This window comes from Pongo pygmaeus, chromosome 8 (assembly GCF_028885625.2).
Source record: "Pongo pygmaeus isolate AG05252 chromosome 8, NHGRI_mPonPyg2-v2.0_pri, whole genome shotgun sequence".
Taxonomy (NCBI): Eukaryota; Metazoa; Chordata; class Mammalia; order Primates; family Hominidae; genus Pongo; species Pongo pygmaeus.
Window position 1 is genome coordinate 26,148,445 of NC_072381.2, and position 15,491 is coordinate 26,163,935.

Sequence of the window (15,491 nt, forward strand, 5' to 3'; positions counted from 1 at the left end):
CTGGTGAGTGTAGTCTAGTTATAATAATTGTGGTTACTGGTATATTATAATGATTTCCGCTTGCTATTTTATGCTTTCTATTTCTACTGCTTTTTCTATGTTTCCTTTATTCTCCTTTCTTGAATTTTTTAATTGAATGACTTTTGTAAAGTCAGGTTTTTTTTTCCGCTAATATTTTGAAGACTATACGTGGTAATTTGAGATTCTACTGTTACAAGTATTTGACATGTATATTTTTCTTTTAACGTCTAAAGTTATTTCTAACTGCTTCCTGAACTATATGAGGAACTTAGAACATTTTAAATCCTATCACATTTCCACTTTTGATTATTACTGTTCAATCTTGTCCAACATAGCCCATTATTATATCCTACAATTAGTGTTAGTTTCGATATAACATACAGTTTCTTTGCTGTTTTTGGTAATTTAGACCTTTCTTGCGGGATCATTGTCATTCTTGAAACATATCCTTTAGAAGTGCTCTTTCTCAGGGGTCATTGGTGTTAAACTTTTTTTTTCTGAAAAATACCTTCATTTTGCCTTTCATCTTGAAAGATACTTTTATGGGTACTTCTGTTAATTTCAGATTAACAATTATTTTCTTTCAGTGTTTTGAATATATTATGCTACTGTCTTCTTTTGAAAAACCAGCAATCATTCCAATTATTTTCCTCTGTATGTAATAACTCTTTTCTATCTGGTTGACTTTAAGAGCTTCTAATTGTCTTTGATGATGCTGTATAGTTTCATTGTGGTATATATAAGTGTGGGTTTCTTTTTATTTATGTTATTTGAATTTTCCTGAATTGGAGTGTTCTACCCTTCAACTATTTTGGAAACCTCTCAGTCATTATTGATTGCCTTTTCTCCATTCTCTTATTTTCTTCTCAAATTCTGATTAGATTTGTATTAGGCTGAATCAGTCAAGAAAACAGAGTTAATGCCATATAGTTCAACAGAAGGAATTTAATATGGAGAATTAGTGACAAATGTTTGTCATATCTGAAAGCCAAATAGGGGATAGTGAGGCAATTTAAAAGTTAACAGTAGCAAAAAACTGTTGTCACTTCTCAGGCTGCAGGAGGTAGTCTTAGCAGAACCCAGAATCTGAGGCTATCTAGAACCCAGACGGTTTCTGTCCTACCGGAACAGGGACCATAGAGAGCCACAGCAACTGATGGAGACATCACCATAGAAAACAAAGAAAGCAGAGGAAAAATATTTTGATTTCTCCTTTCTCCCTACTTAGGACTCACTGGCAGAATTTCTCAGGGCAGGAAGCCAGCTGGACAAGGAGTGTAGGAAATACGGTTTTGAGATGTCAGTCCCCAAGATTCAGGAGATGGATGATCATGCATGGATCTGAGAGCAACCTGGTCATCCCATTCTCCTCTCCATATCTTTTAACTTGTTTTTCACATTTTTCTATTATTTTGACCCCCTGTATTACATTCTGGGTAATTATATTGCTGTGGTAAAACATACATTACATAAAATTTACCTTTTAAACTATTTTTAAATGTGCAGTTGAGTGGTATTAAGTACAGTCACATTGTTGCCCAACAATTAACACCATCCATCTCCAGAAATTTTTTATTTTCCCAAACTGAAACTCTGGATTCAACAAAATTCCTGTTCTCTCTTACCCCAGCTGCTAGCAACCACAATTCTACTTTTTGTCTTTGAATTTGACTATTCTAGACACCTCATATGAGTGGAATCATATAATATTTCCCTTTGCTACTGGCTTATTTTTCTCAACATAACGTCTTCTAGGCTTATCCATCTCATCCATGTTGTAGTACGTGTCAAGTTTCCCTTCTTTTTAAGGCTGAATAATATTTCTTTTCTTTTCTTTCTTTCTTTTTTCTTTTTTTCTTTTTCTTTTTTTTTTAGATGGAGTCTCTCTCTGTCGCACAGGCTGTAATGCAGTGGCACAATTTCAGGTCACTGCAATCTCTGCCTCCTGGGTTCAAGTGATGCCTCTGCCTCAGCCTCCCGAGTACCTGGGACTACAGGCATATGCCATCACACCTGGCTGATTTTTATATTTTTGTTAGAGATGGGGTTTTGCCATGTTGGCCAGGCCGGTCTTGAACTCCCAACCTCAAGTGATCTGCCTGCCTCAGCCTCCAAAAGTGCTGGGATTACAGGCATGAGCCACCGTGCCCAGCCAATTAATAATCTGTAGGTGTATACAGCATTTTGTTATCCATCTGTCAGTGGACACGTAGGTTGTTTCTGTCTTTGGCTATTGTGAATAGTACTGCCATTAACATGGGTATACAAATATCTCTTTGAGCCTTTGATTGAATTATTTGGCTTATATTTAAGAGGTGAAATTTTTATCCTATGGTAAGTCTATATTTACTTTTGTGAAGAACTGCTGTACTATTTTCCACAGCAGCTGCAATATATTCCTGCTAGCAATGCACAAGAGTTCCAATTTCTCTACAACATTAACAACACTGAAATTGCTTTCTGGGTTTCTTTTTTCTAAATAATAACTTCTAATGAGCATGAAGTGGTATCGCATTATGACTTTTTGATTTGCATTTTCCTAATTATTAGGATGTTATACATCATTTCATATGCTCATTGACCATTTGTATATATTATTTGGAGAAACTTCTAGTCAAATCCTTTGCTCATTTTTTAATTGGGTTGTTTTTTTTTTAGTTGTAGAGTTATTTATATATTCTGTATGTTAACCCTTTATCAGATATATGATTTGCAAGTGTTTTTTCTCATTGTGAAGATTGTCTTTTCACTCTGTTGTTGATGTTTTGTACGTCCCTTGATATCCAAAAGTTTTGGTTCTTACCAAGCCCAATTTATGTATTTTTTCTCTTCTACTTGTGCTTTTGGTGTCATATCCAAGAAATCATTGCCAAATCCATTTTCATGAAGCTTTTCCCTTATGTTTTCTTCTAAGTGTTTTATTATTTTAGCTCCTATGTTTAAGTCTTTGATCTATTTTGAGTTAATTTTTGTATATGATCTAACAGTAACGTTCTTTTGCATGTGGATATCCAGTTTTCCCACCACCACTTGTTAACAAGACTGTTTTTTCCCTATTGTTGGAAATCATTTGACTATATTTCTGGGCTATTTCACTCTATTTGTCTATATGTACCAGTACCACAATGATTTGATTACTGTAGCATTGTAGTAAGTTTTGAAATCAGGAAGTATAAAACCTCCAACTTTGTTCTTCTTTACAAGATTACTGGAGATCCTTTGAGATTCCATATGAGTTTTAGGATGTATTTATTTCTATTTCTGCAAAAATCATCATTGGGATTTTGATAACAATTGCATTCAATTTACAGATCACTTTGGGAAATATTGACATTTAACCAATATTAAATCTTCCAATCCATGATCACAGATATCTTTCCATTTATTTGTGTGTTCTTTAATTTCTTTCAGCAATGTTTGTAGTTTTCAATACACAAGTCTTTCATCTCCTTGGTTAAGTTTATTCCTAAGTATTTTATTCTTTTTGATTCTATTGTAGATGAAATTGTTTTCCTAATTTCTTCTTCTGGTTGTTCATTGTTAGTGTACAGAAAAACAACAGATTTTTGCATGTTGATTTTGTATCCTGCAGCTTTGCTGAATTCATTAGTTCTCAAATTTGTGTGTGTGTGTGTGATTCTTTAGGATTTGGTATATATAAGATCAAATATTCTGCGAAATAATTTCAATTCTTTCTTTCCAGTCTGAATGCTTTTATTTATGTTTCTTGCCTGATTGCTCTGACTGGGATTTCCAGTACTATGTTGAATAGAAATGGTAAAAGTGGACATTTTTGTCTTGTTCCTGATCTTAGGAAAGAAGCTTTTAGTCTTGCACCATTGAATATAATGTTAGCTATAGGCTTTTTATAAATGGTTATTATGTCAAGGTAGTTTTTTTCTATTCTTAGTTTGTTGAGTGTTTTTATTTTGAAAGGGTGTTGAATTTTGTCAAATGCTTTTGCTGCATCAACTTAAATGATCATGTGTTTTTTCCTCTTTCTTCTGTTAATATGGCATATTACATTGATTGATTTTCATATGTTGAATCATTTTTGTGTTCCAGAGATAAATCTCCATTGGTCATGGTGTATGATCCTTTTAATATGCTGTTGAAGTTAGTTTGCCTGTATTTTGTTGAGGATTTTTGCATCAATCTTCACAGAGATATTCATCTCCAGTTTTATTCTCTTGTAGTGCCATTGTCTGCTTTTGGTGTCAGGATAATGCTGGCCTCATAGTATGAGTTAGGAAGTGTTCCCTCTTTTTAATATTTTTGGAAGAGTTTGAGAAGAATTGTCGTTAATTATTCTTTAAGTATTTGGTAGAATTCACCAGTGAAGTGATCTGGTCCTGAGATTTTGTTGTTATTGTGGTAGAGAAGCTTTTGATTACTAATTCAATCTCTTTTATAAGTGATACCTCTATTCAGATTTTCTACTTCATCATGATTCAGTCTTGGTGAATTGTGTGTTTCTAGGAATTTGTCCATTTCATCTAGTTTATCCAATTTGTTGGCATACAAATGTTAACAGTACTCTCTTATAATCATTTTTTTCTCTGAAATTGATAATAATTTTCCCTCTTTGGTGTCTTGCTTTAGTTATTTATGTCCTCTCTCCTAGTAAATCTGCTTGAAGGTTTTAAAGGTTTTGAAGAATCAACTCATGGTTTTGTTGATTTTCTCTACATTTTTGTTCTCTATTTTATTTATCTTTGCTGCATCTTCATTATTTCCTACTTTTTTTTGGTCACCTTTAGGTTCAGTTTGCTCCTCTTATTCTTGTTCCTTAAAGTGTAAAGTTACGTCATTGATTTCATATTTTTCTTCCTTTTTAAATTTAAGCTTTTAGAGTGACAAATTTATCTCTTAGCAGTACTTTCTCTGGATTCTGTAAGTTTTGCTATGTTGTATTTTTATTTTCATTTGTTTCAAGATATTTTCAGTTTTCTCTTGTAATTTCTTCTATAACTTATTTGTTGTTTAATAGTGTACTGCTTAATGACTACATATTTGTGGATTTTCCAGTCTTCTAGTTTCATTACATTTTGATCATAAAGGATGTTTAGCATGTTTTCAGTCCCTTTAAATTCATTAAGGCTTGTAATGCAGTCAAACACATAGTCTATCCTGAAGAATGTTCCTGTGCACTTGAGAAAAATGTGTATTCTGTCATTGTTGGGTGCAGTATTCTGTATATGTCTGTTAGATCCAATTGGTCTATAGTGTTGATCATGTCCTTTATTTCTGATTTTCTGTCTCATTGTTCTATCCATTATTGTGGATATTGAAATCTTGTACTATTATTGTAGAGCTGTCTGTTTTCCCCTTTAGTTCTGTCAGTGTTTGTTCATAAATTTTGGAGCTCTAAATTTTGGTACATATATGTGTATAATTGTTATGTCTACTTGGCAAATTGACCATTTTATCATTTTCCCGTTTTCTTCTTCGTCTCTTGTAAAAGTTTATGGCTTGAAGTCTTTTGTAGATAGCATATAGTTGCATCAGGTGTGTTTCTTTATAAAATTCATTCTGCCAATCTGTTTTTGATTGGAGAGTTTAATCCATTTACATTTAAAACACTAATAGAGAAGAACTTACCATTATCATTTTTTGGTTGTTTTTCGATGTTATAACGTTTTTGTTACTCATTTCCTCTAATACTATCTCCCTTGTATTTAGTGTATATTTTGTAATGACATGTTTTGATTCTTTTCTTATTTTCTTTGTGGGTGCCATGGGAATTATATATAACATCCTGAACTTATAGCAACTTATTTTAAATTGATACCAACTTAACTCGATTGCTTATAAAAATTCTACTGCTTTACAGCCCTGCCCCCACACTTTATGTTATTGATGTCACAAATTACATTTTATATATTGTATCCTCACTTAACATAGATTTATAAGTATTTTTATGTATTTGTGTTTGAAATTTAAGATAAAAAATGCCATTAACTAAAATTACAATACTACTGGGTTTTATAATTTTCCATGTAATTACTTTTACTGGAGAACTTTACATTTTCATAAGACTTCAAGATATTGTCTAGCATCCATTCATTTCAACCTAAAGGGCTCCATTTAGCATTTCTTGTAGGGCAGATGGAGTGGTAATGAACTCCATCCATTTTTGTTTATCTGGGAACAAAAATTAATTTTTTTTCTCATTTTTGAAGGATAGTTTTCCAGATATAGAATTCTCAGTTCACAGGTTTTTATCTTTCAGCACTTTAAATATATTATCCCTCTGCCTTCTAGCTTGCAAGATTTCTGCTGAGAAATTTACTGATAATCTTGAGAGTCCCTTGTGTGTGATAAATTGCTTTTCTCTTGCTGCTTTTAAGTTTCCATTTTTTTTTGTCTTTATCTTTTCACAGCTTGATTATAATGTCTTGGCATGGGTTTCTTTAGATCTGCCTTGCAGGCCAGGTGTGGTGGCTCACACCTGTAATCCCAGCACTGTGGGAGGCCAAGGCGGGTGGATCACGAGGTCAGGAGATCGAGACCATGCTGGCTAACATGGTGAAACCCCGTCTCTACTAAAAATACAAAAAATTAGCATGGTAGCAGGCACCTGTAATCCCAGCTACCTGAGAGGCTGAGGCAGGAGAATGGCATGAACCTGGGAGGTGGAGCTTGCAGTGAGCCGAGATCACACCACTGCACTCCAGCCTAGGCAACAGAGTGAGACTCTGTCTCACAAAAAAAAAAAAAAAAAAAAAAGATTTGCCTTGCAATTCAGTGAGCCTCTTGGATTTCTAGATGCATGTCTTTCCTTAAATTTGTGAGGTTTTTGGCCATTATTTCTTCAGATAAGCTCTCTTCCCCTTTCTGTTTCTCTTTTCCATCTTGAACTCTCATAATGTATATATTGGTCTTGGTGGTGGTGTTCTATATGTCCCTTAGGCTCTATTTATCTTCCTTCATTCTTTTTTCTTTTTGCCCTTCAGATGATAATTACAAGAAATTTGTCTTCAAGTTCACTGACATTTTCTTCTGCCTATTCAAGTCTGCTCTTGAACTCCTTTAGTAAGATTTTCAATTCAGTGATTTTATTTTTTATATCCAGAATTTCCATTTGGTTTTGTTTAATAAATTTATCTGATTTTGTACAGTCTGTCTTATTATAGATACTTTCACATGTTCCCTCTATCTCTATTCTCTGAAAAAAATTGCATAAGATGGTATTATTTCTTTTCTTTTTCTTTTTTCTTTTTTTTTTTTGAGGCAGAGTTTTGCTCTTGATACCCAGGCTGGAGTGCAATGGCATGACCTTGGCTCACTGCAACCTCCGCCTCCCGGGTTCAAGCAATTCTCCTGCCTCAGCCTGCTGAGTAGCTGGGATTACAGGGATGCACCACCATGCCGGGATAATTTTGTATTTTTAGTAGAGACAGGGTTTCTCCATGTTCGTCAGGCTGGTCTCGAACTCCCGACCTCAGGTGATCCACCCACCTCTACCTCCCAAAGTGTTGGGATTACAGGCGTGAGCCACTGTGCCCGGCAAAGATGATATTATTTCTTTAGAAAATATTTGATAAAATGGATTGTTGAAATCATTTGAAATTTTTCTATGTACTCTTTTATATTCATTTCTATTTAATATTCACCAAATATTTATGGACTATCTACTATGTGTCAGGCATGGTTTTAAAGTCTTTGAAGTACGTCAGTGAAAAAACAGGACAAACATTTCAGGCCTCAAGGGGCTTACATTCTGGTAGTGGTAAAAACAAATAAAACATAATTATAGGAAATTATGTAGAGTGTTAGGAAGTGGTAAGTGTTATCAAAATAGAGCAGCGTAAGTGGGACAAGGAGTTGGGAGGCAAGATGGGATGCAGAAAGTCAGATTGGGATTTTAAGTAAGATGATCAGGGTGGGACTTATTGGGGAGGTGATGGCTGATGTAAGACTTGAAGGAAGTGAGGGTGTGAACCATGTCAATATCTGGAGAAAGAGCATTCTAGGCAGAGGGAACACAGATAACCCAATGGGAAACCAGCCCTGCTATGTTTTAGAATGAGCATGAAGCCAGTTTGGTTATTTTATTAAAGAAGAATTAGGTGCATGTTTACAAAAACAAGCAGAATAATTGTTGAGATGAATCTGAAGATCCTGAAGATACATTTTTCATTGTATTATGATCAATTTTTCTATCTTAAAAAAAACCCAAAAGCTCAATATATAACAAATCTATTCAAAAAGATGAGTATTCATTTTAAAAATGTAGCTTTGCTAGTACCTTTTCAGAATTATGGTAAATACACATATCAAAATATGTTAAATATATATGTTGAAAATAATTATTTGGCTTATATGATCATATAACTAAGAACTTATTTATGTGTTTTAATTTTATAGGCTAGAGAATTACTTTTCATTCTTTGCATGCTAAAGGATTAGGGAAAATATATGAACATTCATTTTTATGTCAAATGCAATTTACCATAGTTATTAAGTAATTAGTTGTTTACTAGCTGTGACATTCTATTTCATTCTGAAAGAATAAACAGCTTTGTATGGAAAAAGTATAGTTTAGCAGTCAGGAGACTTGATTCTAGCCTAATTCTTGAAATTATTTAATGTATTATTTTGAAGCAGTCATTTTAAATGGCTTCATTTTACCTATGTGTTGGGAGTTTTATTCATTTGCTTTATATGGAACATGACTAGGTGTATTCTGTTTCCAAAATGCCTCTTTTTTTTGTCATTTTGTGATTATTGTTTTATAATGTTTTACACTATATTGATACACTGCTTTAAATATTTGTCTGATTGAGAACCGTTAAAGAAAAAATTGCATTTTAAACAAATTCCTGCTTATTTTTAGTGTTCAGCTCAAATCTTTTCTTGACCGCTTCAGAATTTTTTCTGAATCTTTTCCTGATCAGTTCAGAATAAATTGCTTTTCACCTGGGCTATTATAGCACTTTATGCATATTCTTATTATTTATCATTTTTTATAATATGTTATAGTTACGTGTGTGTTAATCTATCCATGAGTTTTCTATCTTTGTATTTCCAAAACTCATAAAAATACTTTGCACATATTTGTTGTTCAGTCATTTTTTCATTGAATTCTTATGTCTGTGTATTGAAAAACCAACAGTTAACTCCTAAGAGTTAATATATCAGAAATGAAGACTGTGTTCAATAACATTACTGCTTGAAAGGCAGTATTCCATGTAATGAATGTTTCTCTTGGTTGACAACTCCTATTTCAGACCTTTAACAAGATTTAATGTGGTTTTTTGGTCTAACGTTTATGTTATAGAGATGGCATAAATGCTTATTTGCATGACTCAAGTAGATGTAAGAAGTAGTGATTTTGTCACTGATTATGAAATTGTTAAAGAGGATGATTATTACTGATTACCTCTTTGCATTTTGGATCAAAGACATGAATTTCATAAGGATTAAGTGTTCTAAGAACTATTCAGAAGTGTGTTTTTATATAGTAATACAATTTTTAGCATGCATTCATAGCCATTTACTAGATAATGTGCCCTTAAGTATAATGAATCAGAATATGCTCTCTATTGTGTTTTGGATTTTCATATTCTTTTCAGTTCTCCCTAAACCTTATTTCTCTTCCTAACTTAAAAAAAGTATTTTTCGAAGAACCCTATTCATTTATTTATTCAACAGCTATATATTTAACATTTACCATATTTTCTAGGTACAGAGTTAGGCCAAATCTATTATTAGATTTGGAAGTGAACAAAATAGATTAGGTCTCTGCTGTCAGAATTAACAACGAACAAATAAACATTTGCCCATTTAGTCAATATTTATTGATTGCCTACCATGTGCTAGGCATTGTTTTGGGAATTGTGGATACAGTCATAAAGTAACAAAGCCCATACCCTCATGTAGCTTACATTCTAATGAAAGAATAACAGGATAAATGGAGAAGGCTAACTTCATAAAGGTTGGTCAGGGAGGGCCTTTCTAAGAAATTGACATTTGAACTGAGATCTACAGGACAAGAAGGAACCAAAGGAAAAGGCTATTTGAGGACAAACAGCAGTTACCCCGGCTAGCAATGAACTTACTATGTTTGATGCACATTGGTTTGTAGCTTTTGAGGTCAGAATATTAAGGATTTATTGTTCCTTCCATTTTTTCAATTAATTATGAAGTACAGGCATCACTTGTAAAGTTTGGTAGGAGAAGGTAAACAGCAAAGAGGGAACAATTTGTGGAGAGACAAATTTGAGGAAAGATATCACTTTGAAATAGTAACTCCAGAAAACAGGGAATATACAAACAACAGAAGTGCAGTAGGGTTGCTGGGCAGAGTAGAGAGTCTACTTGTCAGTGTGTTATCCTGAATTTTAAGTGAAACTAGTCAACGTGGTTGTATGGTTTTCTCAGTTATGGGCACAGATGTGAAGAAGATGTAGTATTTAACGAGAGTTGTTTTCACCCTCCAGGAGAATATGATGGAAAAAGGGAGGAATAAGAGTGTTTAGGGCCTTTCTAAAGACGTCACAATAATACAAGGCTTAGAGTCTATCCTGAGGAAGGAGAAATGAGTAGGTAGTGAAAAACTAAGAGGGTTGATGGGCTTAAAGAAAGTTGAAGATCAGTGGATTGGTGATATGAATAAAGGTGAAAGTTGTGAGTGTGGCCAGACAAGTGAATTTCATGGGCTAATATGGAATATTAATATATATTGAAAAGAGTGTGGTTTGTATAGATAATTGAAATAATGTGAGGGCTACCAGAAGTGCTAAGAACACTTTCCTTTCTTTTATTATTCTCACCCTTTTTTGTAGTTTTATAGAAATGATATCATATAGGGAGAATATAGAAAAGAGCATTACTTGGAAGAAAACGTAAAATGTCCTTTATAAAGTCACTTGATCTCATTGACCTATTCTTTTAATTAATTGACAAATCAATTAATTATTTCAGCAGTATGCCAGGTGTTGGACATACAGTAATGATATCAGATATATAAATGCTATCTGATTTATAATCACAATAACGGTACCTGTGATGATATAGGATAGCAATATTATTGATAATATTGATAATGATGTCAATAAATGACCTCATTGGCCATATTCTTTAATTAATTAATCAATCATTTCAGCCCTGTGCAGTTGCTGGGCATACAGTAATGATGTCAGATAACAGCAGCGCAGAGTGCTGCTGGAGTACCGAGGTGGGGCATGCGACCCAGATGGGGTGGAGAGTAGTCACACTTGTATGAAGTGGTATCTAAGCTAAGATCTGAAAGATAAGTAGGTTTTGCAATTTAGCAAAGAAGCCACAGGCAGAGGGGGTCAGGAATAGTGTATATTAAGGTCCTCAAGAAAGAAATGCCTTGAGGTATAAATAGCTGAATCATAGAGTATGAGAGAAGAGGCTAGAACATTAAGCAAAGGCCATATTTTAAAGAATTTGGTAGATTATGTTAAGGAAATTTCACCCTAAAAGCCATGTAGAGGACCCATTATTGAGTTTTGCATAGAGAAGTGACATAAAACATGATCACTTATAAAATGCAAGATCTGCTTAAGTGAGGAAGTTGAATTTTATCTTCTCTAAGGTTCATTCTAAAATTATTTGATTTGTTGTGATACCTGAGTATAAAGAAGAAAGTCAAAATTATATAAATGTCTCTTATTTTAATCTAAAAAGAATTAACAGCAATTAATAAGAGACTAGATTGGACATAGAAATAAAGCCCTGCTTACAAAGCATTATTAAATTCATATTAATGTTTGCAAATGATAATGAAATTCAAATTTCCTGTGACTCTGAAATATGTTTGGTTACTGTTGAATATTTTCTATCATATCAGTGAAAATATTCGCTAATTTCCCATAGGTTTGTGTGTGCCATTTGATATCCTCAATCAAATGTAGATGAAACTGTACTTCTTATCTCCAGGTATTTAAACCTTTGAGATGTTTCCATTAATTGGAAAAACAATCATCTTTGATAATTTTCCTGATCCTTCTGATACATGGGAAATCACTGAGACAATTGGCAAAGGAACTTACGGGAAAGTTTTTAAAGTATTGAATAAGAAAAATGGCCAAAAAGCAGCAGTCAAAATTCTTGATCCAATTCACGTAAGTCATATTTTTTCCTTCTAATTAGCTTTATTTTTATCTGTATGAAACACTTAAAAAGACTGTAAGTATTTTATCTTGATTTATTCACCACAATAGCAGTCTAAAACAGGTTACAATTTGAAGATAAATGTAAAAGAAAAGTCTACTTATTTGCTTTTCCAAGTTTCTGTGCTTAATATATGTAATAAGGCACGATAAGCATTTGATGAATAAATGCATAAGCACACAAAAATGCAGCTGTCAACCGACAATATTATTGAAGTTGACTCAATGTTATTTTAGACATGAAAAATTGTAAAGATGCAACAAACTCAGGGGTCTAGAAGTAATCCTAAAATGGCATCTTAACCATATCTTCTTTTCGTCCTGTGTTTATTTAGGCTTCAGGAAGTATTTCTCTTAGGCCAAACTAAAGAAGACTTTTTAAAATTAAATTTATTTCAGAGAAAGAAAATTAATTTTCGGGTTTGCTTAAATGTTTCCAAAGCAGACATGGTGTGGATTTATAATCAGGGCAAAGTTCCTTATTGTGAAGAATTAAATTTCATGTTCAGCTCTGCTAGTCTCTGCTTACTAAAAGGAGGCCACAATGGGGGCCCCATTTACTTTTTTTTTTTTTTTTAAAGTAGCAGTTGTGATAAGCGAAACTGCCAAACCTTTTCTCTGTTGTTAAGAGCATGAGACTACTGAGATTCTATTTTCTGGTAATGAGAGCTGGCAGTTTCAGAATATCTTCAGGTTGTTGGGAGACACATTTCTCTCCCATAGCACATGGGAGAGCCAGAATGAGCTCAGTAATCAGATGCTCCCCAAACATCTATTGAAAGCAACTGCTCCAATTAAGAGACTCTTGCACACATGATGGGAGCATGGCATGATGAAAATGATGTAATGACATCAGAGTCCTAGGTCCTTGTTACACTCATCTACTAACTGTGAGATGCTGCAAAAGGTCTCTGAGTCTCCATTTGTTCGTCTTAGGGTTGCTGTTTCTTTTTTTTTTTTTTTTGATAGTTTATTTCTGCTAAACCCATTATAACTACACTCTTCCATATTATTTTGAGCAGAGGAGAAAGGTAGGGGAGGTTTATTTTAAAGCAATAAATTAAATACACTAGAGGAAAAAAATGAGACTCAGTATGCCCAGGCTTAACTGTTGCTGAATGTCTTCACATTCTCTTGGAAACTTCTAAGCATTTAAACTGAAGGAACAGAGGTACAAGTTAAGTTCTACCAAAGTGACTATACCTCTCTTTCCTGTGGCCTTTGCATTAGGGATTCAGGTATGTGGCAGCAAGAGAAAGAAATTCACCCCAATACCATTGTCTGGCCCCATAGTGTATCTCTTTCCCTTCCTTCTTAATGGAGAACAAATGGCTTATAATCTATGTAACCACTATTCTTTCATAATTTACTTATATATGGTATACCTACAAACCTTATAAATCATATTTAGTACAATTTAATGAAATATTGATTTCATAACTATTATACTTAATTTACCCTTTTGCTTTCATTGTTGTGACAGTACATACGTATTTTTCTAAGAATTATTTATTTACTCTTCATTATGTCACAAGTCAAATAAAAAAGATTTATAACCAAGAGATTATAATCTTAAATAAATTTAAATGCATCCAAACATCTTGCAAAGATTTGCTTATTTTAAATTAAAAGAGTCTTACTATTACATATTTTTAATCAGTCATTTTCTTTTCAAGAGAGGAGTTGAATGAGTAAGATGAGAAGGTAGCCAGGCTTGGAGTCTATATCTGGATTTTACACTAACCAGCTCTGACTTCAACTTCTCAGGGCTTAACTTTATGCCTTTAAAATTAGAGCTCAGATTTAAATTTCTACCTCTATGATTCCATGATTCTATAATAAAACAACATAGGCATTAAATGTCACTGTAAAAGCAGTATTAATAAGGCTTTCTCTTATTTATTACTCTGTGAATTGTTTCATATATATGTGATTTTCTAGAAATATGACTAAGTGGCCATCTTTCATTCTGATTGATAAGATAGCAACCTGTTCTTCTTTTGGTGAATGGACCCTTAGATCATTAAAGGTTTTGTGCAATCTTTTATAACTTAACTCTATTTGAGTTTTTTGGAAAAGTGGGAATTTATTGTTTGTATGACTGATTTTTGGATAGATTCTAAATATCCTGTTTTCCAAAGAAACAAGATGAACCAGATTTCCAGTCCTAAAATTTATTATTTCAGGTCAATGGCTTTGCCCTTGTAACAAAGTTAATAATACAAAAAAGCAAAATCATCTGGAGTAGCTCTCCATAGATGTTTACTTATAATAAAATAAATAACATTTTATTTATCCACTTTAAAATTTGAATAACTTGAGAGTCACTTGATTAGCATGAAACTCATAATCTCTCCCCTTAAATAATGTAATGAGAAATTACAATACGTAATACTAAGCACAGTAAAAACCATTATGACCTTGACATAGTGAGATTCTGTATTTGGTATTCTATGATCTGTTTCTTTGACATTACTCATGTTTTTCTCACAGTTCTATTCTTATGACTTTTTGAAACTAGGATATTGATGAAGAGATTGAAGCAGAATATAACATCTTGAAAGCACTTTCTGACCACCCTAATGTGGTCAGATTCTATGGGATATACTTTAAGAAAGATAAAGTAAATGGAGACAAGCTGTGGTTGGTTCTTGAGGTAAGTGTTTCAGCATTATTTGTGTGGGTGGAAACTTAGAATGTGGTTCTGAAATGACTTATTATACTATTTATGTAACATTGACATCATAAAAACAATTCTGGTAAGCTCCTGACCAGCCATGAATGTTGTGCTTAGTTTTGGCCTTGCCATCTTAAGAAACGTCAAAAAATTGAAGGAAAGCCACAAAGACTAGTAAATATTAAAAGGAAATGACTCCACAATAAAAGACTAAAGAAACTGAGATTATTTTTCCCACAGAAAAATTAAAAGGGATTTTATTATAATATTTATTTATTCATCTGTATTTTGTTTCTTTAACATGTGATAAGCCTCTGTGCCAGGTGCTAGGATATAAGAGAAAATTAATGTTAAGTTGAGGCTTCATTAGACAAAAATAGTGAGCTATGATTTTCTTTTTCTGTCTTTATTGGATGCTAATGACTTGAGCTAGAGAACCAGGTATTTATATTTACAGGGAAGAAAACTTACTTAAAATGGTGTTGATACTGAATAAGTTGCTAAAGGAAAGCTGTAGAGTCTGCCCTTTCCAATCCTGAGAGTAGTTTTTCTTACACTTAAGCAATCCTCTCTAAGGCAGGAGTACTAGCAGGTCCTGCGCTAAGGTGACTGTCAGTCCCAGAATAATTCCATTTTTCTGATTTTCA

The 15,491-nt window shown here is 33.2% G+C and overlaps 1 protein-coding gene across 3 annotated transcripts in view; it reads left to right on the forward strand.

Moving 5' to 3' along the window:
• MYO3A (myosin IIIA) overlaps positions 1-15,491 on the forward strand; it is a 271,671-nt gene that overhangs the window by 6,156 nt on the left and 250,024 nt on the right. For all 3 annotated transcript variants that reach the window (XM_054436017.1, XM_054436018.1, XM_063669682.1), the window contains exons 3-4: positions 11,935-12,119; positions 14,689-14,823. In XM_054436017.1, the coding sequence (XP_054291992.1) occupies positions 11,952-12,119; positions 14,689-14,823 (303 nt within the window). In that variant the 5' untranslated portion in view covers positions 11,935-11,951. The remainder of the gene's footprint in view (positions 1-11,934; positions 12,120-14,688; positions 14,824-15,491) is intronic.